We start from the raw sequence: 27,697 nt of genomic DNA, 5'->3' as shown, positions 1-27,697 counted from the left end.
TCTCGATACACAGGCTGGCCTTGAACTCACAGAGATCCACCTGCTTCTGTCTCCCAAGTCCAAGGATTAAAGGCATGTGCCACTGTGTCAGCTGGAAAGCCCCAAATCTAAGGTGATGCTCATCTTTGAAATATAGCTGTGGATTTTTGAGACAGGGCAACGCCCAGAAAATGGTCACATGGAGGTCGGTGCCTCTCATTCACCGGCTCCCATGGCTGTCAGCCTGTGAGGCCTTGCGAGGCTTCAAAATATGCCCTAGGCCACTTGCTAGACCCACAGATGTTTAGTGAGAGGGGAACCTTGCAGAAGCTTCTAGAGAAACCGCCAAGCATCCCTGCTTGGGGCCCACATCCATGGCAAACAGTAGTAATATTTACCAAGTATTTCTGGGAAATGAGTGCAAAGCGCCGCGATGCCGTGCAAATTGCCAGGACGCAGAACATTAGCAACATGGAGCATTTAATGAGTCTAGGAAGAGAGGAATGAGTTTCAGGAAAATGTCACTTGCAGCAATGTAAACAGGCTTCTCATATCTCCCTGTGCTGGGGACTTGTTTCAGTCTCCAGGTAGAAGCAGGGCTGTGATTCTGGAGAGAGATCAGATTCTCCAGAGAAGGGGAGACTCAGCAAGAGGCCAGAGGGGTTGCTGGGAATTTCAAATCCGCTGAGGCCGACTGAATGAAATTTCAGTGGTGTTGGGTGGAAATTAAAACTGGTGCCTGGTGTGCGTCCATGAGAAACGTTTGCTGTGATCTCAATCCTTGTGGCCCCCACCTCTCAATTCATATGCTAAGATGTTGGTAGGAAAAGATGGGACCAATCACATCATGAGGCTTGAGCCCTCCTGAATGGGATCTGTGGCTGAAAATACTTAACCAAGAAAGCTTGACAAGCTGAATTGAATCCCCAGGGCCCGCACAATGGTGTAAGGAAAGATGTGACTCCATAAAATTCAATTCTGACCTCCACATACATCCCTTAAAAGAGAGGTCTGGGCTGGAGAGATGTCAGCAGTTGAGAACACTGGTTGCTCTCGCACAGGACCCAGGTTCAGTTCCTAGCACCCACATGTTGGCTCACAACCATCTGTGACTCCAGGGAGTCCAGCAGGGAGCCTATACGCTAGAAAGCATTTGGCCCTCCCCAGACAGTGGTCAGTCCTAAACTTTGCCTCTTAGCCTCCAGATCTAAGGGCCAAACAGTGCTGTGCTTCTCAGTTCATGGTGCCTTGCTTTAGCTGCCATAAAGACCCAGATGGAGGATGGTGTCTTGTTAAGGTATGAAGGCCAAGACCACCCAAGGCATTGCCCATCTCAGGCAGTTCTGCTGCTCCTGCCACACTTGTTGCCAGGTGGTTCCAATTGACTTCCTATGCAGTAGCTTAGCATGTGGCCCAGGAAGGCTAGAAAGCTGTGGGCTACAGAAGGCTCTCTTATTCTTCCTCTGCAGTGCCAGACAGCATCATCACCAAGGCTCTGGCCGAGCGTCTGAGCAAACAAGACTGCATCCAGAAAGGGTGGGTGCTGCACGGCTTCCCAAGGGACCTGGACCAGGCACGGATGCTGACCTCTATGGGCTACAGTCCCAACAGGTGAGCTGGGTCCCCAGGAGCCCTCCTGAGGCTCTGGCAGTCTTCTTCCTACCGGGGACTCAAGTGATGGTTTCTAGTGCGCCAAAGGAGAGGGTGTCATCCCATCCCCATGCATCCCATTCTGTGTGCCCTGAACTCAGACTAAGTTTCAAATCCTGCTCCAGGTTGTGGGTTTGAGTTCTAGTTAATGATGCTCTGGCCTTTGGTATTCTCAGGTCCACCTCTGAACTTTCTGTTCCCCATGTCTGTTTCTCCAACACTACCACACTAGTGAGCCACTTGAGGTTGCGTGTGTGTGTGTGTGTGTGTGTGTGTGTGTGTGTGCGCGCGCGTGCGCGCGCACACATGTGCTCACGTGCGCATGCATGTGTGTCTTGCTGATTCTTTTTCCACCTTTGTGTGGGTTCTGGAGAGCAAACTCAGGCTGCCAGGCTTATGCCACGCCATCTTGCCAGCCCTAGCCACTTTAGTTTGGTGACATATTTCAACACAGTACAGGGCATGGCCCTCTCTTATGCTCTTTACTGGATGTATTGTACCAGGTGGCATGTATTTGTATGTGCAGAGGGAGAGCTGACACGGGAATTCCAAGTGGGATTGCCTTGACTTATCAGCTGATCATCTGTACCCTAGCACACTGGAGATGGATCCAGTACTCTCTTGGGGTGCACACTCTGAATTCTAAGCCCCTTTCTAGATGGGACATTGTTTGCTCTTGTTGCTAGAGATGTCAAGATGAGTTGGTTGAGTCTGTTTTACTTTTCAACGTTTTTGTTTTGTTTTTAAGAGAACAGGGAAGGCACTGTTTCTTGCTTTTTAATTTGTTCTCTAGCCCCCTTCCAGAACTTTCTCTGAGTGTTTGCACTTGTGGCTCTCAAGGTTTCCAGGTGGAGGTGATGGTGCCCCATCTCCTGGTACTGATCTTTGCCTCTTTCACTCCTAATGTTTGCCCTCCTTTACTGTTTGACTGATTAGCATGCGAACTGTTACGTTTTATTGTGTCATTTGCAACAAAATTTTTGTTGCTTCTCCTTCCTGACTCTCCTCTCCCACCCCTGCCTCATTTGTCTTCTACAGCCTCCTTTCCACTTTCAGGTCACTTGTGCCCTGCCCCACACTTCCCCAACACCCTTCCCCAACACCCTTCCCCAACACCCTTCCCCAACACCCTTCCCCAACACCCTTCCCCAACACCCTTCCCCAACACCCTTCCCCAACACCCTTCCCCAACACCCTTCCCCAACACCCTTCCCCAACACCCTTCCCCAACACCCTTCCCCAACACCCTTCCCCACACCCTTCCCCAACACCCTTCCCCAACACCCTTCCCAACACCCTTCCCCAACACATCCACTTACAGCCACACATGTGATCATTAAAGGCTAGAGTCTGAAGCTGAATGAGAACTGTGATTTTTATCTTTCTGAATCTGTGTCACTCGCTTTACCAATTCATCCATTTTCCTGAGAATTTCATAATCTCATTTCCCTATTATTTGTTGTATCTGTGTACCACATTTTTATTACCCACTCATCAGTTGATGGACATGAAGGCTGGTTTCGTTGGTATTGTGAATAGAGTAGTGGTAGACATGGATGTGCACGTGTCTCTGTGGTAGGATACAGAGTCCCTTGGGCATATGCCTTTATACGGGCCATGTGGGAGATACAGTTTTAATTCTTGAGAAACCTCTGTACTGATCCCCACGATGGCTACACTAGTTTACAGTCCCTGCAGCAGTGAGTACATGTTCCTTTTTTTCACATTGAATTAAAAGTCTCTACACAGGCTGGGCATGGTGTGTACACCCTTATTCCCTGCACCCAGGAGGCAGAAACAGTTGCAGCTCTGTGAATTTGAGGCAAACCTGGTCTACATAGCAAGTTACAGGCCAGCTAAGGCTACATAATGGTCTCAAAAAAAAAAAAAAAAAAAAAAAAGGTTCTGCACAACAAAGCTAAGAAACAACCCTACAGACTAGAAAAAAATATTTTGCCATTATACTTTATACAGGATTTACACACACACACACACACACACACACACACACACACACACTTAAAAATTAAATGAAAAGAGAGCAGGGTTATCTTGGACTATACGTCGAGCCCAAGAATAATCCTCTGAGCCCTCAAAGCCTTGGGAATGGAAGAGGAAGTCAGAGAGAGGCAGGCCAAGGGAAGGAGCGAACATACCACCACTGGCTTGAAGACTGGGGGTCCCCTGGAAATTCGAGAAGGAAACTAATTCTACAGCCATCAGTGAGCTCCGGGGGAGCCACCATCCCGGGCCCATGCAGATCCTGACCTACAGAGGCGACCTCCGTATTTCTCAGCAGTTGAGGTTGTTAGGCTAGCATGGGGAGCTGACAAACGTCTGGGCGCATGTGGAGGTCAGAAGATGACCAATGGGAACTAGTTCTCTCCTTCAGTCATGTAGATCCCAGGGGTCCAACTCAGGTCATCAGGCAAGCGCCTTGTCCACTGAGCCGTCTCACTGGCCCTTTAACATTTTTATTACATTCATTCACTCATTCATTCATCCACTTACAAACTGTGTGTGTGTGTACCTCTAAACTATTGTTTATCCTATGGCTAATTGTGTCATAGTTACTTGGAGCAGCATGTAATGAAAACTTCAAGTCATGTCATTAAGCATATGATCTAGGCAAAACATGTTCAGATCTGTACCCTCACCCATTAGTCTTTGTTGTTCGTGGTTGCCGGCCAGCAGCCCCGGAAGGACAGAGTGATTTGTTAACTTCTCGTTGATATTGCATGTCTTTCCCTGTTGGCTTGGGGGTACCTCAGCTCCTCCACCCCCAAGCCACTCGCCAGCCCTGTTATTTAAGTCAGGGTCACTGTGTGGCCCTGGTTGGCCTCAGACCCACTGTCTCCCTGGGTGGCAGGTGCACACTGCTGAGCCTGGCAGCACAGCCTTTCTGTTGGTTTTTAATTGTTTTAATTGTTTCATTAGCTTTTGCTTCATCTGTTTTGGTGCTGTGTTATTGTAGGGAGTACTTCTCTGGTCACTAAGAGAGGCAGGATTTTTTTTCCTCTCCATGCTTTGGAGGGTCACTGTGTGGCTGCTGAACACCATGGGCCTGGGTAGGACATGATGGGTGTGGGAACGTGTGTTGGGAGTAGTCTTTACTGCCTGAGACCTGGGGACCTGGTATAATCTTCAAAGGCACAAACAACCCCAGTGACCTTTTTCCTCCAATTAAGCCCCACCTCTTTGCAGAACCTCCCAAAACAGTGCCACCTGTTGGGGATCAAGTGAACAACATGGAGCCTGCAAAGACATTCCCAATTCAAAGCACAACAGAAGCCGGTATATGAAAACAAGGATTCCACTTCCAGGCTTTTGTTTATGTGATGCAGGGTCTCACAGATCTTGGGCTGCCCTTGAACTCACTGAACAGCCGAAGATGACCTTGAATTCCTTCTCCTCCTGTCTCTGTCTTCTGAAGTGCTGGGGTTGCATATGTGCACCCTCATATCCAGTTTACGTGGGGCTGGGGATTGAACCCCGGGGCTTTATATATGCTAGGCAAGCATGCTAGCAGCTGAGCCACACCCCCAGCCTGCCAGTTTTCATAGCTGTGTGGAATCAGCATGCTCTGGCCAAAGAGCTAGCTGTAGATACTGAAGCATAGTTACCCCAGCAGGGAGCTGATTGACCTGGAGGACTTATCTCTCAGCTTGTTCTTTCTTTCTTTCTTCCCTTAGTTTTTGTTTTCCCTTGGGTTCATTACTGTACCCAGAGCTTTAAGGCAGAAGCCTCAGCCAACCAGGCGTGGCCACTCTCCTAGTTCGCTCTTCGCTGTGATAAGCATATGACCAAGCATAACTTGGGGGGACGGACGTGTTTTGCTTGCGCCTCCTGATGACAGCCGATCCTCCATCACTGAGGGAAGTCAGGCTAGGAACCAAGCAGGAACATGGAGGAATGCGGGTTATTGGCTTACTCAGCCTGCTTTCTTACAGAAGCCAGGACAGAATGGAACAACAGCATACTGGGGAGGGCACAGGGGGAGGTCCAGCCACCTCACGGTCACCTCGGTCACCTGGGGTGCTTGCAGGAGCTTTTGGTTTAAGGAGGGAAGAATAGGGGTACAAGCGGTTGCATAGTTAAGCAGCTCTGCTGGAGGTGTGCTTCTGGCCACCATTGTGTCAGCTTGGGTCCTGCAATGTGGTCAGAGAAGCTTAACTTGGTTCCTTGGGATGGCCTGCCCCCTGGGTGCAGCCACTTGGAGACAGCGGTTCTCTTGGGGCGCGGTCAGCTCCACGAAGCTCTGCTGTTCCTGGAGTCCAAGAGTGACTGCAGCTTTAGGACAGTGACTGGAGGACCGAGGATGCCTGTGGGCTCTGGAACAGAACGTTGTAGAAGCTGACAGTAAATTGTCTTAGTTACCAGTGTCTTGGTATCATCTTCAGCTTTGACGGGGATGAGATAGGTGTGCAGACCAGCGCTCCTTGTGACCAGCATGTTTCTGCGGAGCCAAGGAGCAGACCTGCCCAGAGTAAAGCAGGCAGACAGAGAACAAGAGCAGAGAGGCCAGGCTCTCACGCTGGTCTTGCGACAGTTTAAAGAGCCTGCTGTATGATGACCTCAATCTCCTCCTGGCCAGTTTTCTTTGCAACTGTTGTTGTTTCATAGGGCAACCCCTCAGGGAAGCTCACTGGGCCCAGAGCTGGGATCTGTCCCTTCCTGTTCCCTCTGGGTGACTCCCATTGTGTTCCTATGTGAACTGGCTCCTCTCTAGGCCCCTGAGCTGCTGACTGGAGCCTTCCTTTGCTAACGACATGGGAAGTCTCTTTGCCTTTCTTCTGAATTGGAATTGCCTCCTAAACACATCATTCTCCCTTCCTCCCTCCCTCTTCCTCTTCCCTACTACCCTCCATTCATAGACATCAGCTTTCTCCTTTCTCCCACCATCAATTCACTGCCACCTTCCCTCCACCCCTCTACTCCCGAGACCAGCTCTCCCTCTTCCATTCTCATGAACACCAGCTCTCCCTCCCCTCCCCCCCCTTCCTTCCCATCCATTCATGGACACCAGCTCCCCTGCCCCCATTCATGGACACCAACTCCCCCCCCCCCATTCATGGACACCAGTTCTCTCCCCCCATTCATGGACACTCCCCCCCCATTCATGGACACCAGCTCCCCTGCCCCCATTCATGGACACCAACTCTCCCCCCCCATTCATGGACACCAACTCTCCCCTCCCCCATTCATGGACACACCCCCCATCCATGGACACCAGCTCTCCCTTCCCTCCCACTTCCATTCATGGACACTGGCTCTTGCCCTGTCTTGCATTTTGAGTGTAGGAGGCAGAGACAAATATATCCTGGAATATTCGTGTGCCAGTCTGTTATATGAGCTGTTGTCTTGACCTTTTTTGGTTAAGGTTTACTTTCTAGAACTATGACAATTTTCTATTCCTATTTTTAGCTCAAGAAGTCCTCCTCTGTGGAGCAAGATAGAGCTGTGATCACCAGCTGTTTACACAGTTCGGCCTCCATGTTTGTTAATTCTGATCCATCTTTCATTTGAATGGATTATATGGAGTCATTTTCACCAGGGCATGTAAACACTCAGCTTTGCATCCTTAAGTATGTCTCTGTCTTACCTTCCTGTAAACAACATCTGGCAGAGTTCTTTGATGGTGTCCAGTACACCCACACACACACCAGCATCCTAAGTCATTCCTGCCTCTGACATCATGTGGGGGCCAAGGCTATCATCCCTTCCCTTTCCTCATATCTTCTCCTCTCCCCCACTTCCCTCTCCTCCCCTTCTCCCACCTCTATTCTCCACCTTTCCATCCTTCCTCCTACCCCCTTTCTTCCCCTCCCTCCTCTTCTTCCATACTCTCTCCCTCTCTTTCTCTCCTTCCCTTCTTTCTTGCCCCTTCAGCAGCCTTCCCCCAGACCAGCAGTGCGGACTGCTTCCCCCTTGTGGTGCTCATGAATGCTTCCCTGGCCACTGGCTTCTTTTCTTCTCTCTGTCTAGGAAGGATGAGCAACTGGGGCCTTGTGCCAGTCCCATACTGGCCTCTCCCAGCTTTGCCCTTACTTTCTCTCCGCTGCTGGGTTCGCTCCTTCTGGGGCCTACTTCTTTAGTTCTAGAAGCTTCTGGTGTCCCCTTGGGGATTTCCTCTTAACTGTGTTGGCTTTCTTCTCATCTTTTTAAAAACCTCATCATCTTTGATTTCTTACTTCCACGGAGCCTGCCCTCTCTAAATTACTCTGAGTATGCCAAGCAGGTTTTATCTAAAATGCCCTTGTGTTTTGAGGAGTGATTCTTCATCTAAAGTGCATTCATTGTCTTTTTATTAACTTTTATCACTTTCCTTCCCTTTCTGAGACACTGCTATCTATTTCGTAAATCATCTGTCTTTGGAGAGGCCCATGTGTGTCTCACAGCAGTGGGAGCGGGTGTATCAGGTCTGACAGACACAGTCATAAATTATCACAAGTTTGGCTGCTCCAAACTGCGCAGATTCTGTTGGGCTGCTGGGCTGCGTTCTTTTCCTGAAGCTGGGAAGAGAGGCAGCCACCTCCATGGCTCACAGCGCCTCATGTTCAGGCCGGCACCATAGTCCCTCAAGTAGACCCAAGGAACCATGTGATGACATGAGGGCCACCCAGGAACCAAGGACAACTGGACACTCTGACATCCGTAATCTGCCTCATTCCATAGTCCTTTGTCCTCTGTGGCCTCTGGGGATTAGGAGGTAGACTTACTGCCATCCTGTCTGGGGTTATGTAAATGTATAGCTTATGAAAAATTTGGCAACAATAAAAGGTTTCTGAACACATGAAATTGAACATGAGCAAAATGAATTTGTAATCAAACACATTATGAACCCAAGGTGTCTCTGACAGTGCTCGCCCATGTTGCATGGTGCGACTTCACTGCAGCCTTGGTTCTAAACACATATAGGAGCTTTGTTTTGTGTTTGCCATTCTGCCACACAACGCCAAAGAACACTGGCCAAAACATGCCTGACTCAGACCCAAGATTATGGTATGTGGTGATGAACGGCAGTGTTTGTGTGGTACATCAGGTTTCCACTCGTAAGGAAACAGTGGCTCAACTATGGAAAAGGAAGATGTTAGCAGTCTCTCTGCTGTCATTCTTCAGCATATAAGTAGCAGATTATTATATTTGGGGGTTGTATTGTGTTAGAATGTTCAGATTTAAAATTTGCTGTTTGTTTTGCTGACCTGGGTTTCATTTTAAAATTGTTAAATGAGGGCTGGGGAGGTAGCTCAGTTGGCGGAGTACTTACCTGTGAAGCACCAAGTGATAGATTCAGTCCCTAGAACTATGTAAGAACTGGGCTTGGTGGCACACATGTATTATCCCAGTACTGGGAGGTAGAGGCAAGAGAATCAGAAGTTCAAGGTCATTCTCAGCTATACAGGGTGTTCTTGGATGCTAGGCTACATAAGACTGTGTCTTTAGAAAAAAAAAATCACTCAGTGGGGCTGACGAGATGGCTCAGTGGTTAAGAACACTTTCTGCTCTTGCAAAGGACATGGTTCAGATTCCAGCATCTCCATCAGGTGGCTCGTGGCCACTGTAGCTTCAGTTCAAGGGGATTAAAAAAAAAAAAAATCACTCAGGCGGTGCACTTTAATCCCAGCATTTGGGCACCAAAGGCAGGCAGATCTTTGAGTTCAAGGACAGGCTGGTCTACAGAGTGAGTTCCAGGACAGCCAAGGCTACACAGAGAAACCCTGCCTTAAACTAAACCAAATAAAGAAACAAAAATATTACTCAGAGCTGGGAGGTGGTGGTGCATGCCTTTAATCCCAGCATTCCTGAGGCAGAGGCAAGTGGATCTCTGTGAGTTCAAGGCCAGCCTTGTCTGCAGAGTGAGCTCCAGGACAGCCAAGGCTACACAGAGAAACTCTGTCCCAAACCACCACCCCCCAAAAAAGAATAGCATCACAAGTACTATATGTTAAGTATTTTGAAAACCCCGGTAGTGAGTTTCTCCACTGATTTAATAAGCCAAATCAAACAGAATTAAAAGTCCAGGTTTAAAGAGCAATGCATTCCTGGGTGATCTTGGGAAAGAGGAGAAATCACGAGGAAGATCTATGGACAGGACCTAAGATACCCTTAGGTGAGGTCTTAAGGCACTCTGGGGGAGGAGCTGCTGCTTGGCAGGTTTTCTGAAGGTGGAGTTTGGAATGGAAGGAGTAGAGCTGAGTTCCCAGCTGAAAATCTGGGCGGGCTTTGGAATGGGGTCCAAGATGGAGATTCCCAACATCACAACCTTTTTGAGTATATATAGGTGCCTGTTCAAGTCTGGCTACTTCCTGCTGGCAAGGGACGGCCTGGGGAGGGGAAGTTGGGAGTCAGTGGGTTCATACTCATTGGGAGGTGTCGGTGAAGAAGCATTTGGTTAACAGCCGTCCTGGAGTCCTCGGGGATCTGTTTCTTGAGGAAGAAGAGAAGGCAACTTGCTAGGAGAAAAAAAATAGATTATTAACATTCCCCTCAGGCTCCTGGGACATGAGTGCTGGTACCACCTCTCTAGACTCAGCGGGCACCTACCAAGGATAAATGGGCACATCTCCATTTCATTCTTTCTGGCAGTCACCACTCTTCCCATGGCTAGCCCTGTACTGATGTTAATAATCTGTTGATATAAGTCAGCATTCTCAGATTTGTTATAAATATAAATCAAAATATCCATCAACTGTGTCCTGTAGTAGAAAATATTCTGCCAAGATTGAATTCTCATTTTATGCGAATTTGTTTTCCTCCTTAATTAAAGGTAAAAATACATTTACTAAAAATACTAAAGAATTGTTTTAAACTAAATTTCCTTAAGGCTTATTTTCAATAAATGTTTGATTTGCATGTCTGCTCTATTATGAACCTGTATGTGCAAGGTTGTGTGACTATTTCTAAGTGAAAAGAAGTCATGAGTAAGAAGAAGAGCCTTTTTAAAAGCCTGGCTGTGAGTTGCCAGGGAACCCAGGAGTCCTGTTAGAAGCAGCCCCTGGGACTACTTGGTCAAAAGCTCCAGGGACTAAGGTCAAAGGCCTCAGGGGCAGCCAGAGGGTGTCAGCTCATCTAGTCCCCAGGAAGAGATTCTAGGGTCAGTGTGTGTGAATGTGGAGTGCCCCTTTAAGGGAGCGCACACAGGTGTCACCAACCATCTGGGGAGGGAACCAAGTGCTGGCTGTGTAAAGCAAATGACTTTTATGTCTGGACTCAGGGCACCCAGGCAGGACAGAAGGATTGACAAGGACAGACCATCCTGGGCTCTGGAGCACACAGGAAGAGTATTCAAGAAGCAGTTTGATTTCAGGCAGGCTTGCAAGTGGATTACATCTCCATTCACCATGGAGGTTTTTTGTTTCATTTTTTGTTTGTTTGTTTGTTTTGTTTTAATCACTTTCTAAAGACTTCATAAATGATTCCAATCTAATTTATTTGACCCTAGGACACAAGACAGGCCGAAAATGTACAAGGATGGTTGTCTATGGTGAGGTCTGTGCCTGTGCCCTGGTGGTCTTTCTGTGTGCTTCCCCAGCACTGTGCTCCTCCTCCTCCCTCCTCCCTCCCTCCTCCCTCTCCCTCAGCACCCTCTCAGCTTTGGACTGAACATTCTGGTGATTAACTCAGAAAGGGATTTCAACCATGAACCCCATATCCGGATTCAGCCAGGGAAAGAGAGAAATGCCTTAAAATGAGTACGCCTGGTGTGAGGGCAAACACCAGAACTGTAACTCTGGTATGGGTGTGATGCTGGTCATAAAACACCCCAGCCCAGTGTTGCCGGCTTGACACTAGGAGGAAATCCTGGCAGAATTATAGCCATGAAGCCGGTCTAGGGATACAATACAGAAACCTATAACTCAGATACAAAAACAATCTCCGCAGGCCCCGCAGCCACCCACCCTCCTCTTTTTTCCAGGAGGATTCAATGAAATTAGAATAAAATAAATTTACATATATATCAATTTTATTATTAAAATATATTCACACTAGTAAATAGCGTTATTGGGGAAGGGCAAGTTTCTCTGTGTGCCAGACTCAAAAATAGACCTCTCTGGCTTATCAGAAAACAAAGTTATTGTCTCCTCACCAAATATAAATCTCTTCTTCGAGCCAATAAGCACAGTGTGTTCAAATGCAATGCTTTGTCAGGCTCCCACCTCATAAACCCACAGCCCATAATAGTAAATTATGTTCCGCCGAGCAGTATCAATCTCTGTTCTAACATCACACGGTGAGGGAGGCCCAGCAATTGATGTGTCGAAAGGAAGGAGAAAAAGTTATTTGAGAACAAATAAAATGGGCTATAAAGTTTGTTAAAACGTAATAATAATAGGGGGGAAACAAAGAGAGAGGCTTCCGAGGCTGCGCACAGAAGCCTGCTGTCCGCTTATGTGAAATAACTCACTTCCTGCTGCAAGTCTGCAGTCATGTATTTTCCTTAAGATCCATGTTCACTGTGGAGAGGGGGGTATTAAGCTCTGAAGGATGCCTGGGAGTTTGTGGTATCTCAGATGGCTGAATATCTGAACCCTTACTTTTCTCTGAGACCTTAATCCCCTCTCCCACCCCATGGTCTCAGTCATAATTGTGGATCCTGGAAAGCAGGGCAAAAGAAAGGACCTTGATGGATCTCAGTGGCAGAATCCCAGCAAGGGCTTTTATGACAGCTGTCTTCTCCAGTGCCCCTCTCTCTATCTCAATGGACTAATTTAGAACCATCAAGAACACTCTAGAACGATGCTCGTCTGTGACTTAGACTGTGCCGACCTGGAAACTGCTGTCAGGGTTCCTTGGAGGGAGTGGTGGGGTCTGAGTTCACTTTGCCTCCAGAGGTTGGCTTCTTTCGGCAAGGCCAAAGGTGCTCTTGTAGCTGTCAGCATATCCTGTTAGTTCTGGGTATCTTGTGGCTGATGTTTGCTGCTAGACAGACGCTTCACATAGCTTGTCGCCTCCAAGGAGCTAGAGGCCAGCTGCTCCTGAAAGAGGCCCTCAAACCACCCCTGTGTGCATGGAACTACACCAGAGGCAGCCTGTCTGAGAGAGCAACCCGTCCACACAGCTGAGCTTGCTTTCCTGTTTCTCTGGGGCCAGGCCATCCCTGGGTCCCAGACTGATCAGTGTCCCTTTCTCATCTCCCTGTCTGTCCCTCCCGATTTCCCACCCACTCTTTTTTCTGTAGCTGCTCTGAGGCTCATGTCTCCACTTAAATTAGGGCTCTCTTCCTCCTCCCCTCCTCCCCCTCTTCCTCCTTCTTCTTTCTCTCTCTCCTCCTCTTCTACTCCTTTAAAAAAGTGATTCCTTTATTTATTTGTTTGTTTGTTTGTTTATATTTTTGGCTTTTCGAGACAGGGTTTCTCTGTGTAGCTTTGCACCTTTCCTGGAACTCACTTGGTAGCCCAGGCTGGCCTCGAACTCACAGAGATCTGCCTGTCTCTGCCTCCCGAGTGCTGGGATTAAAGGCGTGTGCCACCACTGTCCGGCTGATTCCTTTATTTTTAACTCTTTAAAAATGTATTTATTTTACTTGCTGATCATGGTGGTACATACCTTAATTCCAGCACTGGGAGTCAGAGGCAGGTGGATCACTATGAGTTCAAGGTCAGTCTGTTCTACAGTTCCAGACAACCAAGGCTACAATAGTGAGACCCCTGTCTCAATAAAATTTTAAAAATTATTCTATGTGTGGATGTTTTGCCTGCATGTATGTCTGTGGATCACAAATGTGTCTGGTGCCTGCAGAGGCCAAAAGAGGACGATGGATCTCCTAGAACTGGAGTTACAGACAGTCTGAGCTGCCATGTAGGTGCTGGGGATTAAATCCAGATCCTCTGGGAGAGCAACCAGTGCTCTTAACCATTGATGTTGAATTATATTGTATTGGACTAAATAAGGCTGTTTCATTAAGTACACAATATGCATGGGGCCTACCCCCTCACTTGGCTATTCTCTCCTTTCCCACCTTTCCCAACTCCTGTCTGTCCCCTTCAGTCCTGACAGGTCCCTTATTCTTATCATTCATGCAGAAATTAATGATTTTATGCATATATATATATATATATATATATACACATACACACACACACACACATACATACATACATGCATACATATATATAGAGAGAGAGAGTTTAGAACCCACAAGGAAGAGCAAATGGGCAACATTCATCTTTTCTTTTTCTTTCTTTCTTTCTTTCTTTTTTTTTTTTTTTTTTTTGAGACAAGTTTTCTCAGTGTATTCCTGGATGTCCTGGAACTCACTCTGTAGACCAGGCTGGAACTCACTCTACCAGCTTTTGCCTCCTGAGTGCTGGGATGAAAGGCACGCACCATCACTGCCCTGTGACATTTATCTTTCTGGACCAACTTAATCCACATAATGTGATGATCTCCAGTGGTATCCGCTTTCCTACAAAGGACATGACTTTGTCCTTTATGGCTAGAAATTCCCTTGTGTGCACACACAGCACGTTCCTTATCCTACAGTCCATTGCCAAACACCTGGGTGTTTGGTTTTAAGACAGGGTCCCACTATATGGCCTTGGCTGGCCTGAGACTCACTATACAGACCAGGCTGGCCTGAGACTCAGAGATCCAATTACCTCTGCCTCCTGAGTGCTGGCTCAAAGGCTTGGACAGCTAGTTCGAGTCCATCATTTAGCTTTTAGGCCTTACACTGCACTGAACACTGGTGTAACCTGTTGACCTAAAGTGGTTTTGTTTCATTTTTTACTTTTCACTATTTACTCTTTGTGGGGCCCACCATCCAGCTCCCAAATAAATGCAGAGTCTTATTCTTTCTTATGAATGCCTGACCTTAGCTTGGCTTGTTTCTAGCCAGCTTTTATTAACTTAAATTATCCTGTCTATCTTTTGCCTCTGGGCTTTTACATTTCTATATTCCTTTCTTTACTTCTTACTCCATGGCTGGCTGTATAGCTGAGTGGCTAGCCCCTGGAGTCCTCTTCTCCTTCTCCTTTTGCTCCCTGATCTTCTCTTCCCATTATTTATTCTCTCTGCCTGCCAGCCCCACCTATCCTTTCTCCTGCTTAGCTACTGACCATTCAGCTCTTTATGAGACCAATCAGGTGTTTTAGACAGGCAAAGTAACACAGCTTCACAAAATTAAATAAATGCAACATAAAACAATACAACACAGATTTGCATCATTAACAAATGTTCCATGGCATAAACAAATGTAGCACATCTTAAAATGATATCCCTCAGGGCTAGAGAGATGGCTCAGAGGTTAAGAGCACTAACTGTTCTTTCAGAGGTCCTGAGTTCAATTCCCAGCAACCATATGGTGGCTCACAACCATCTGTAATGAGATCTGGCACCCTCTTCTGTATACTAAATATTAAATCTTTTTAAAAAAATTATATCCCTCAACACTGGAGTCCTCCACACATTCCCAGGAGTGGTGGAGCTGGGTCCTGACGAGGATCTACTTTTAAGACCTCCATACTGACTTCCATAGAGGCTGGACGAGTTTACATTACACCAGCTTTGTATACGTCCTCACCAACATGTCCTTGTCTGTTTTCATGACTGCCACTCTGACTGGGGTGAGAACGAGTCTCAATGTAGTAGGGAGCTTTTTTTTAAGAATATATTTTATTTTATTTTTATGTGCATTCGCGTTTTTTGCCATGGGTCCCCTGAAACTGGAGTTACAGACAGATGTGAGCTGCCATGAGGGTGCTGGGAATTGAACTCAGGTCCTCTGGAAGAAGAGTCAGCGCTCTTAACCCCTGAGCCATCTCTCCAGCCCCAGTATGGAGCTTTTTGTTTATTTGTTTTTGCAAAAAGATTTATTTTTATTTTAAATTACTTGCATGTGATTCCCATGGAGGCCAGAAGAGGGTATTGGATTCCCCAGAGCTGGAGTTACAGGTGGAGAACTGAACTTGGATCCTCTGCAAGAGTAGTACTTACTCTTAATTCCTCAGCCCTCTTCCAGCCCCTCGGTGTAGTTTTCTTTGCATTTCTTTGATGACAGGTGAAGATGAACATTTTTCCTGTGTTTATTGGTCATTTGTACTCCATCTCTTGAGAGCTGTCTCCTCATTTCATGAGCACTCATTCACTGGATATTGATTGCTTGTTACTATCTCTGAGTTTGAAGATGATGCTGTCCCCTCCCCTCCATCCCTCCTTTTCCATGGTGAGGAGGGTGCTTTCTTCCTCCTCTCCATCCCTCCTCTTCCATGATGAACAGGAATAAGGACCACTGGGATTGGATCTTTGTGGAGTGACAGCTCTATGCCCTTCTTCCATCTCATCGAATCTGTTCCACAGCCACAAAGCAGGTTTACTCAGAGAAGACACCTGCATTAGAGAAGCTGGGAGCTAGCAGAGACCAGCCCCAAACCCAGCTCTTAAATTGTCACGAATCCCAGCAGTGGGATTAGTGTCCATCCCTGTGACTACATTTAACCTCAGTTCCCTTGTCTGTCAAATGAGGCAGTAATCACTACTCTCTCAACTTCACAGCACCCCTGATCTAGGATCTAGGGGGTGGAAGGAATGTGAAGTGTGTGTGTGTGTGTGTGTGTGTGTGTGTGTGTGTGTGTGTGGTGTGATATAAATCCTGCAGCTACAATACACTAATAAGCTGTCTCCACATGCTCCTGACTGTGGAGACTTACTCACACATGGAGGACGAAGCTCGAGTATTTTCATGGAGCAGGTTGCACACACCCTCCCAGCCGCAGTGGGGAGATTTATCTATATTTTGAATGCGTACACATTGTTTTAATGACAGTCACCATGCACTGTTTAGTCTAAGCTCAGTAGAAGTGGAAATGGCTGGATCATTTCATGCTAAAGATGACCACCCACGATGCAACACTAGTACAAACAGCTAATTGTCTTTACTATTATTATTAATTATTAATTATTTGAGACAGGGTCTCCTGTAGTCTAGGCTAGTCTTAAACTACCTGTGTAACCAAGGATGGCCTTAAATTCCTGATCCTCCTGCCTCTGTCTCCCAAGTGCTGGGATGACAGGTGTGAATTCCACACACAGCTAACTCTGTTAACGTTTAAATCATGGAATATTCTGCTACACTGTGAAGTCCAGACTGAATTGGCCTGTAGTTCATATGCCCAAGCTGTCTTGATTTTTATTTCAAAGGTTGTTGCTTTTCATTCCGTGAGACAAATTCCTTTAGAGAACAGCATAGTGAAGCCCTGGGATAGGCCTGGGCCTCTTCTAATTGCTGCAAAGTAAGGATGTTATCATTCTTAAAAGAGCAGCAGTAGGGGCAAAGAAAAATTAAAATGCAAAGTAGGATTGCTGTGCAAAGCACATGCTCGCTCTCTCTCTCTCTCTCTCTCTCTCTCTCTCTCTCTCTCTCTCTCCCCCTTCCTCCTCCCTTCCTCCTCCCTCCCTCCCTCCCTCCCTCCCTCCCTCCCTCCCTCTCATTATCACTTGGTCCTTCCAGGAAGCTCTCACATCTCTGCAGCTGATCCTTACGTGGATTAGAGATAATAAACAGCCCATTAATGAAGGCCTGAATGAAGAAATGGAGTTGGGCTCCGCAGCAGAACTCAGCGGCTGGCAGAGGTTAATAACTCCATTACCGCAGCTCTACTCCTGAGCTGCCTGACCAGCAGGGTGTTAGCCTTATCTTACTCCTCATTAATTGAGCTAATAGAACCCGGGTGACCCTGGCTTGCTGCTGTCGTCACAGAGTCTGCCAGACATGGGCTGGAATACTTATCACCTTCTGGACTGGGATGCCTCTGGCTTGGGGTAGATTTCCTTTCTTGGGGATGTGTGAGCTGCAAACCCCATCGCCTAAGCAGATCTGTCTGCCATGGAGGTCCCACATTGCCTGCTTGTTTTCCACAAGCAGAAGCATAGCCAGGGCCAGCTGCTTCCTTTGGCCCCTCTTGGCAGGTGTCACTCTGGGTTGCAGACCTTAGCTTTCCAGTGGATGGCTTTGAACTGGTGTAGTACCTCATGCCTGTAATTCTAGCACTTGGGAAGCTGAGGCAGGAGGGTTGCCATGAATTAAAGGCAAGCCTGGACTGCAGAGTGAGACATCCTCTCTCCTCTCTCTCTCCTCTCTCTCTCTCTCTCTCTCTCTCTCTCTCTCTCTCTCTCTCTCTCACACACACACACACACACACACACACACACACACACACACAGGCTTTGGAGGAAGTGACCACTGTTTCAGCTAATACTGCGGGGTCAAGGGTGAAAAGAGTCAATGTGCTCCCCTTGAAGACATCAAGGAGCCTCTGAGGTCACACTGACACTGGTGTCCACCTGTTAAAAAGGTGCATTCCCTCCCCCACTCCTGTAGTCACAGAAGACTAAAGATCCTTTAGGGCCCAGATGTGTCCAGCCTATGAGACACATGAGGCCAAGTCCAAGTTAGCTATGCATTCAACCCAATGCAAAAACCACAAACTTGGGTTGGGGATTTAGCTCAGTGGTAGAGTGTTTGCCTAGCAAGCTTAAGGCCCTGGGTTCGATCCTCAGCTAAAAAAAAAAAAAAAAAAAAATCACAAACTTACTGTGTGTGTGTGCATGTGCATTCATGTGTGACTTTGATTGCACAATTCTTAAGTGTGATCTTTGTAGATGAAATTGCCATGTTAAAAGTGAGACATGCCTGAGTTGTAGACATGACAGTGACGGTGCAGATAAATGCACGCCAGGCTTTATCACTTACAGTGAGTGAGAGGGAGCTGCCAGGTAGGCCAGGTAGGGGTCATGCCCAGCTGCAGCTTTTAGAGTTCATGAGTACAGGCAGGTGTGTTAGCTAGAGCTCAGGGGCTTGCTGTACACTGGGTAATTTAAATAAGTCCTGACTCCAGGCTTCTGACAGCACAGAGGGCTTTGGTAAGAGCAGTGGTTTGGGGTGGGGCTTTCGCAAACCACCTGTGATGGGGAACCAGAATATTTTTTAATTTGTTTATTTTTAATCATATGTATGTGTGTGTGTCTATATGAATGTGTGTCTTGTTTGTGAACGTCTGTGGAGGCTGACGGTGTTGGATCCCCTGGAGATGTAGTTATAGGTAGGTAGCTCAGCCACCTGACATGGGCTCTGGAAATTGAACTCAGGTCCTCTGGAAGAGCAATACATGCTCTTAACCACTGAGCTCTCTTTTCAGCCCTAGGACAGCCATTTGAGAGCTGGGTGAGATGGCACACACCTTTAATCCCAGCATATGGGGAGGCATAGGTAGGCAGATCTTTAAATTCAAGCCAGCCTAGTCTACAGAGTGAGTTCCAGGACAGCCAGCGCTACACAGAGAAACCCTGTCTTAACAAACCAAAAACCAAAGTGTGTGGGGGGGGGGGGGGGGGGTGCTATTATAGTATAGTATACTGCCTTGGATGGGATGGCCTGTGTTGGTGTTGGACCCTTGACCTTGTGAAATTAAGCTTACTCAGCACCCCACCCCTCTCCTCTTCGCATCCTGCAGCATAGTAATCCTTCTGTATCTCTCCACCATGCCATGTGGGTCCTGGGCTGTTTCCCATGCACTGTCCCCAGCACAGACATCTTCTTGGGCTACTGGCCCAGCTACAAAGGTGCTTGTCATGCCGACTGTGCTTGGAGAGGGCTTGTGGCTGACCTGAAGATGGCTCTCAGCAGGTAGCAGGGTTCACTGTAGCAAAGCTAAGTGCCCCACTTGTAAGCCACTTCCGGGGGTGGGGGTGGGGGCCTGGAACAAGACGCCTGAGTGCCTGAATTCTGAGAGGTCTGAGGTCAGAGGGCAGGCTGCCCAAGGAGATGAGTGGGTCTGAGGACAGAGGTACACCCACCCTTGGTCTCAAGCCCAAGGTGACCAGTTATGGCAGTGAGAGGCCATCAGCCCACAGCCCTGGAGTTGTAGCATTTTAATCTTTCGATAAATAAAACATGGAGTGGACAATGAGAATGTTCTCATTATTTTCCTGCCAAGAGACTGTTGACATTTTACCACTGATCTGCAATGTGTGTAAGGGAAAGTCTGTGGGGGGAACTCTGAGCAAATGGAGGAGGTTGTACCACTTTTTCCGGGTTAAACTTACTTGATGACAGTCTGTTACTGGGTCTGTCGTCTGTCTCCGAGAGCACAAGAGCAATTGCTTTGGAAACAATGACATCAGAAATGTCTGCTACCTTTGTCCTCTGCCTACAGCCGTGAGGATTTCGAAGAGTGTTAAGATATGTGAGTCTCAGCGTTAGCAAGACCGAGGTGGCCATAGCCATAGTTCTGTGGGCCCCTTGAAGAATCTGGGACTTGGGAAGGGCGCCACATGGTGCCTCAGGGTGGTAAACAGCGGATGAGACTAGGAGAGATGGCCAGCACTCTGGGGAATCAGCAGGGCTTAGGAAGAGTCCCTGCAGACTCACACTGGCTTAAGAGGTAGTTAAGCAATATTTCCTTAAACATGATTTTGTGAGCTAAGGACTGGGCCAGTGAGATGGCTCGGTGTGTAAAAGCGCTTGCTGACAACCCTAATGACCTGAGTTTGATTCCTGGAACCCAAAAGGCAACAGGTACAAAGCCCAGAGGTGTGCACTGAAATCCAAAGTTCTCATCTATCAAAGTGTTGTCCAGAGGTGTCCAGACCTGCCTGTAGCAAGGACTCCACTCTCCTGTGCTCCCAAGAGACCTAGGAAAGGTTCTTTTTTTGTCCATTACTCTTAGCATGTTGTCATGGTTAATCATCATCTTGACTAAATTCAGAATGGGAGGCAGTTTATCCAGAAAGGCTTTACCAGAGTGGGAGGAGCCACCTGAAAGGCAACAGCCCCATCCCACGGGTGAGCGACCCAGACTGAATATGGAAATAAGCTGAACACCAGTGTCCATCACTCTCTGCTTCCTGACTCTGGATGCGATGTGACCAGCTGCCTGTGACCCTGCCTCCATGGCTTCCCCACCAAGATGGACTCTATCCTCAGACTGTGAGCCTAAATAAACAAACCTCCCTTAAATTGTTTCCTGTCAGGGGTTTGGTCATAGCAAGGAGAACCGTTGGTACAATATTCCAAGTACATGTGCCATTTGGAGAGAAAGAACTGACCTTCTGGACTTCCTGTGTCAGTGCCTGCTAAGCTTCATGGCCATGAATTACCCCTCTGCCCAACTTCATTCTCTCTAGGGCCCTTCAAGACCCACTGGTAAAGCCATCTCAATTCCTCCCCCCTGTGGAGTCCAGGCTCTCAATAGATTAGAGGCCCAGTGCATTGCATCCAACCAGAACCAGGTTGGCCCAAGCTAGTAGTGAGTAAGACATCTGAGAAGATAAACATGCCTTCTGCAAGGCAGAAATCAGATCAAAGCAATCTCCTGCCTCGGGTGGAGAGTGACAGGTGACCTTTCACAGAATGGAGCCCAGGGTAGTTGGCATTTGAGTGGCGCCATGATGGAGATGCCCCCATTTGAGACAGACACGACGCTCAACCGTGAAGTTAAATTCATTTCCTGGAGACGGGCAAGCACCTGGCAATATCAGCCGACTTGGGGAAATGGTGTTTGCTTTTCTTCACTCGGAGGAGACTCAGGAGACGTCAGTGTGGACTTCAATTTCCAGCTTCCTCCGCGGTATTAAATAAAGTGCTGAACTGCTGAACCCAGCCTCTGGTGGGAAAGCCAGGACCCCAGCCAGATGCAGCAGCACATGGCGGGCTGCGTGAGGCCGTCCTTCCTAAATACCAGCTAAACCATTTCATATCAAAAACTTTTAAGGGAAGGCTTCCACAAATAGAAGTGTAGCTTCACTTTCTTTATGAGACTGTGGAACTCCGGGCACTGCTGTCCCTTGTGAGATTCCAGATGCCCCTGCGTGGACGGGTGAGTTAGAGTCACCCACTCCAGGCTGCAGTGTGGCACCTCTGTTTCCCTTTTAGGCCTCTGCCTTTGGGGAGTGTATTCTGGAAACAGAGACAGGGCCACGTGCCAAAGCTGTGCCAGGCAAGAGAGCTCAAGCCTACTCCTTCCCAGCCCCTACTCCCCTTTTGTCCTGTCCACAGGCCTCGCTCACCTGCCCACTCCCCGTTTCCTAGGCATTTCTCCTCTCAGAGCCCTGCGGGGTTTTCACACCAATTCTTTCTAAAGAAAAGCCTAGCTCAAACAGTGCCTCCTAGAGGAAGCCTGCCTGACTTCTGTTCTCGCTCCACGTAGACCCAGAACTGCCTGCCCAGTTGTTCTTGGTGTGACATTTGTGGAATGGCTTGCTAGGTAAGCCCCTCTTGAGTTCTCAGGACACCAAAGGAAACAAAGCCTAGTGTGCTTTGCCATCCTGTGTCTTACAATCTGGCCGGTGTGAGGAAGGCTGTCAACGGCCAGCACGCACAAGACACGCCAGGTTCTGTGGAGATGGGAAGGAAGGCTAGAAGGAAGAGGAAGGAAGTGGGAGGGCCTTTGTGACATTGAACAGAGGCCTGCAGCGGCGACGGGGGGGGGGGGGGGCGCCGGGCCCTGTGCCCTTGATGTTTCATTGTGTTAGTGAGTGCTAGGGCTTATACATGCTAAGTCTCTACCACTAAGCTACATTCCAAGCCCCTGTGTTTTAACAGGATAGCTCATGGCTTGTGATATCTCATACCTGTAACCTCAACACTAAGTGCCCCGGCCAGCGGGCTCCTCAACAGGGACCTAAAGGGAGGGCCGGTGAATGCGAGGGACAAGAGACACAAAGAATGAGAGCATGACAGGATGTCTGATCAAGCTCCAAAATTTTATTTTTTCTCTTAAGGCATATATAGGTAGGCAAAGCGGGTTGCCAGCAGGAAGAGACTTAATTATGGGCTGTTTGGCCAGCAGGGAATGTTTTTCTGGGGGTTATCTTTCTACTCTTGCCTAGCTGCCTAATTGCTTAACTGCAGCTCATTGACCTGAGATATCTGAGAAGAGGCTCTGGTGTTTGTGAGAAGAGGTTCTGGTGCTATGGAGACTTAAGCAAGGCCTAGATCTAAGAAAAGAGGAGAGAAACCTAAATATGGCAGCGTGTGTGTCAAGGGTCGCTTAGGCTTATGACTCCCGTCAACTAAGGGTTCAGAGGCAACAGGATTGCTTCAAGTTCCTAGCCAGCTTGGCTGACATGGCAGACATGGCTCCTCCCAAGGCCTCTCTCCTTGGCTTTCGACTCGGCCTTCTACCTGCATCCTCACACATTCACCCACTTGTGTATGTGTGGCCCCAGTGCCTCTGCATGTCTGGGTTCCCTCTTCTTATAGGACACTCTGAGCATGTTGGACTCAGCCCTGGGTTGCCCTGAGTGTCTTCTTCATCACCACCACAAAGCTCTGTCTCTAAATACAGTTGCCCTCTGAGGTTCTGGGGGCTGGAGCTTGGTCATACCAATCTCAGGGGGCACAGGCTTGGCACATAGAACACTAGGAGGGATCTGTGTAAGTCTAGAGCTGGAGCAGTTGGACCTCCTGGCTCACCCATGCTCTCTCCAACTACACAGTGCAGTCACTCCTGGGTTCTAGAAGTGAACACCAGCCATGATCATTTCTTTGGTGGTTTCCAAACATGACATGACTGGACAGTGGCCCTAGATGTTTATATGGAGCAGTAGAAGGCTGAGAGCCTTGAGGGAATTTTGGTCAGAATGTTCTAGATAGATGGAGACACACACACACACACACACACACACACACCCTGCAATCATTCCAACTTTCCTCAGAGCATTTCCAAGCTTAGCTCTTTCTGAGAGACCCTTGGTACATCCATCAGGGTTGCTTTGGAGGTTTTATTGAGAGCTTCCTGCAAGGCTCTTGCTCTGTGCCCTAAGCTTTCTCCACCCTATCAGACTCATCTGGATGTAGGGAGCCTCCCCCAACTTAGCCTTGCTGGCGTCAGAGAGGAGGCCCTAATATGACTCACCCCACTGGCTCGTGTGGTGCCTGTTTCTGGGGCTGCCATGTTCTAGAAGCTAAGCTCTGGCTTTAGTGGCCTTGGCCCTTCAGTATTTGTGAGGTGACTGGTAATCTTGGGTCCTGTTCTTGACCCAACCCCATGCCAAGATAGGTGGAGACCCTGTACATTCCCTGGCATGTTAGCTGGGTCAGAGCTTGGGGTGGGCTGTTATCTGATGATAACCTGATTCAGGCAGGGAAACTGTTCATTCTGCCTGTCCTAGGTCACAAACAGGGCCCGGGTCCCCTTCCAGCCTCCCTGCCTATTCCCACTACTTTGTCACTGCAAGCCCAGGACACTGGGCTGGCTTGTCTCATTCTGTGACTCAGGTCAGAAAGGCCACACCCAGAAGTGCCCTGGCAGCAGCTGGCTCACCCTCCTCATGGCACTAAAGAACAGATGGAGGCTCAGAGGGACTAAGCCAGTCCCCGGTGCTGCTACTATTGATTTGGGGCGAGCTCCTGCCCAGCTGGGAGCCTGGCAGTGGTCTGCGTGGTTTTGCCTTTGCTGTTAAATATCGAATTCTACACATGAGGGGCAGACTACCCACCCACCAGGCCTTCCCCAGCCCTGTTTGCTTCCCTGCCCAGCCTTATGGTGGGTCACGGCTCTGGATCTTGGGTAGACTGGATTTCATTTTACCTGGTGGATTCTCCATTGGTTGTTTTAGCTTTGTGCCAGATGTGGCACTGGGCAGGAAGCTCTGGGAGGGCCGCCCTCCCTCCCTCAACAATAATTAGCCTTGTAAGACTAATGGAGGAGATCGTGTCTAATTACCCCATTGAAGGCCCAATTATGCGATTAGCTATAAGCTAATGATGAGAAGAGCCTCTCATTTGCATAGCATTAAGTTAATTGCACCATAAACGGAGGGTCGGTTGGGTGATGACGGCAGGATTGTGTTTCTGAAAAGCTCCTAATGACCAGAGAGGACTGTCCGCTGACAGCTTTATTAATTAACAGCGATCTGGTTACAGGCTGGAATGACACTCGGCAGTCCGTGCAAGGCTAGGCTTCTTGGAAAACGAGGAATGGGTTGGTGGGGGCTTGCTGCTGGTTCTCAGGCACAGCCCCTGCCAGGCTAGAGGCAAGCTCATGGGTGACTGCAGGAATTATTCTGAAAAAGTGTTCCCACTCTTGCTGGGCCCTTCTGGTTGTGCTTGCACCCCCCTGGCTGTTCCTTGACCTTTGTTTACTGTGCTTCTGTGTGAGCCAGGCTGGGGATCCAGCGTCACCTGTGGTCCCTGCCCAGGGAGCTTCCCCAGAGGGTCCCTCTGCTGCCTAGCCCATTTCCCTGTGTGTGGAGTCAGAAAGATGTTCACAGTGTGAATAATCTTGAGAGATCCTAAAATAAATAAATTTCAAGATTCCTGAAGACTTGGGGGTCCTGGAGCTCAATAGCATGGGCCAGAGAGCAGTAAGCAGGGCCCTGGTGTATTGCAATTTTGATGCCTCCTCCCAGGAGGTTGGCCACCATGATTTCCACCTTCTGCTGTCCTGGTCTCTGGCCCCTGGCCTTACCCCTGGCCTTAGGGACTCTGTCCTGGTCACTGTTTGGTGAATGAGTAATGAAAAACCAAAGCAGATGGCTGGGCAAAGAACCAGTGGCTTCCCGGTGAGCTGTAAGACAGTAGCTTTTAACAAATAGTCACTGTACTTGTGGTCCAGCTCGAGTCCCTCATCTACAAACTATTGTAACACAATCCTTACCTGGAGCCATAACCCCCTAGGCACCAGGAAGTCTTATGCTGTCCATACATGTTTACAGGGCATTCAAACGTTGTTTTTAGCTTTTTCGCATGATAGATGTTGATGTAGCCACCATTGTTATATTTGCATTTGATTTAGGCTTCTTAGGAAGAATTCACAGAAATGGGATTGCTGTGCTAACTCAAAAGCTAATACTCTTTTAATTGAAAGGGTCAGGGCTGGAGAGCCGGCTCAGTGGTTATGAGAACTCACTGTTCTTAAAGAGGATTTGGGCTCAAATCCCGGCACCCACATGATGCCTCACAACCATCTATAGCTTCAATTCCAAGGAATCTGACGCCCTCTTCTGGCCCCCTCAGGCACTTGCATGCATATGGTACATATAAACCCGTATAAGCATACACAGAGACATATAATTAAATATAATACAAATAAGTAAATCTTTAGTTGAAAGGCTGAGTATTCGATGAAAAAGAAACCTTAAAGGAACAATTGAAAATTAATGATTTTAAACTTCTAAGGTAGGAAAGCAATAAATCCAAAGACCATCAAGAAATTGCAATAAGCCAGGTGGTGGTGGTGCACACCTTTAATCCCAGCTCTCAGGAGGCAGATGCAGGGGTATGTCTGTGAGCTTGAGGCCAGCCTGGTCTACAGAGTGAGTTCCAGGACAACCAGAACCATTCCACAGAGAAACCCTTTCTCAAAAAGCAAACAAACAAAAGAAGGGGCAGGAATGAGCAGAGAAAAGTCTCGGCCCCCAGAGGCCAGAGGTTGGCTCTTCGACAGAATTAATAAGGTTGGGAAGTTTCTAGCCAAATTGGTCAGTAGGAAAATAAAAGGATAAACAAATTTATAATACAATAGAAATCGTTACACAATCCTTATAGAAGAGATTAAAATGATAAGAAAATGTTACCAATAACTTAGCACAGTCAATTTGGAAACATTAGCAAAAAGGACATATTTTTAGGAAAAATGTCTTACAAATATTCACATAAGAAGATATAGAAAATCGAAACTGGGGATTGAACTTAGGCCCTTATGGTGCTCTGTACCATGAGCAACCTTCCCAGACCCTCCAATTATAACTACTTATAACTACAGAATAAATTAAACACAAATTTCCTCTCCCGCAAATACCAGGCACATATAATTTTTATAAGGGAAATATACTAAGACATCTACAGTATCAGTCATCTTTCTATGAATAAACTCTTTCTAGAAGATAGAGACTGAAGAAACACACCACAATACATTTAGCAAGATTAATAGAAACTTACTGTAAAACCCAAGGGTAAAATAAGGTAGAAAAGAAATAAGACACTGAAATTCAGTGATTCATAAATAGACTCGACAGCTCCTGAACAAAATATTAGCCAATTCAATCCAATCACATAAAAAGACATTCAAGGGCAATTCAGGCATCAGAAAAGTTAGACTTGAACTCACCATAGTAAGTCTGTCGGGGCAGTACATCCTTTTATTCCCTTCTCAGGAGGCTGAGGGAGGAGGACAATGAGTTCAAGGCCAGGCAGGGCCATATGAGAGAGCAGGCAGGCAGACAGACAGACAGACAGATAGATTTACTATAATAATAAAGGAAAAAAACACATGGCTATTTAAAAGATGGAAATAAAACATTTGATAATATTAAATGCAAAACATCACTGACTATAAATGGAAAGGAATTCTTAACCTTCTTTAGAATATTTTCCCAAATTGTACTGTCTTTGTATTGCTGTGAAGAGACACCATGACCTCTGAAACTCTCATAAAGAAAAACTTTTTTGGTTTTTCAAGACAGGGTTTCTCTGTAGCTTTTGGAGCCTGTCCTGGACTAGCTCTGTAGACCAGGCTGGCCTTGAACTCACAGAGATCCACCTGCCTCTGCCTCCCAAGTGCTGGGATTACAGGCGTGCGCCACCACTGCCCCGCTAAGAAAAACTTTTAATTGGGGCTGGCTTACAGTTCAGAGGTTTAGTCCATTATCATCATGTTGGGATCATGGCGGCATGCAGGTAGACATGGTGCTACAGGGGTAGCTGAGAGTTTTGCATCCAGATCAGCAAACAGCAGGAAGAGAGAGAAGGGCACTGGTCCTGGCTTGAGCATCTGAAACCTCAAAGCATGCCCCAGTGACACACTTCTTCCAACAAGGCCACACCTCCAATAGTGCCACCTCCTATGAGCCTTTGGGGACTGTTTTCATTCAAAGCACCCCACATACCAAACATAGCCCTCATTAGGGAAATGTCCAAAGCGTGTGTTTTAAAATCAAATTTGAGATGATTTCCATTTCTACCATTTCTGTGATACACTACCAAATAGTGAAGCATCAGTAAGAAGAGTAAATGATATGGAATACAAGAACCAGAAGCCCTGTCTGTTTGTTTACATTAAGAAAACCCCTCAGGGCTGGGGATTTAGCTCAGCGGTAGAGCGCTTGCCTAGCAAGTATAAGGCCCTGG

At 47.6% G+C, this 27,697-nt stretch overlaps 1 protein-coding gene across 3 annotated transcripts in view; it reads left to right on the top strand.

Annotated features, from left to right (window-relative positions):
* The window catches only part of Ak8 (adenylate kinase 8), a 121,989-nt gene that overhangs the window by 66,364 nt on the left and 27,928 nt on the right, over positions 1-27,697 (top strand). For all 3 annotated transcript variants that reach the window (XM_036183025.1, XM_036183024.1, XM_036183026.1), the window contains one exon: positions 1,449-1,590. In XM_036183025.1, coding sequence (XP_036038918.1) covers positions 1,449-1,590 — 142 coding nt within the window. The remainder of the gene's footprint in view (positions 1-1,448; positions 1,591-27,697) is intronic.

The sequence above is a fragment of the Onychomys torridus genome, chromosome 4 (assembly GCF_903995425.1).
Source record: "Onychomys torridus chromosome 4, mOncTor1.1, whole genome shotgun sequence".
NCBI lineage: Eukaryota > Metazoa > Chordata > Mammalia > Rodentia > Cricetidae > Onychomys > Onychomys torridus.
Note: the sequence above shows the minus strand (reverse complement) of the source record. Positions and strands in the feature narration are given on the sequence as shown.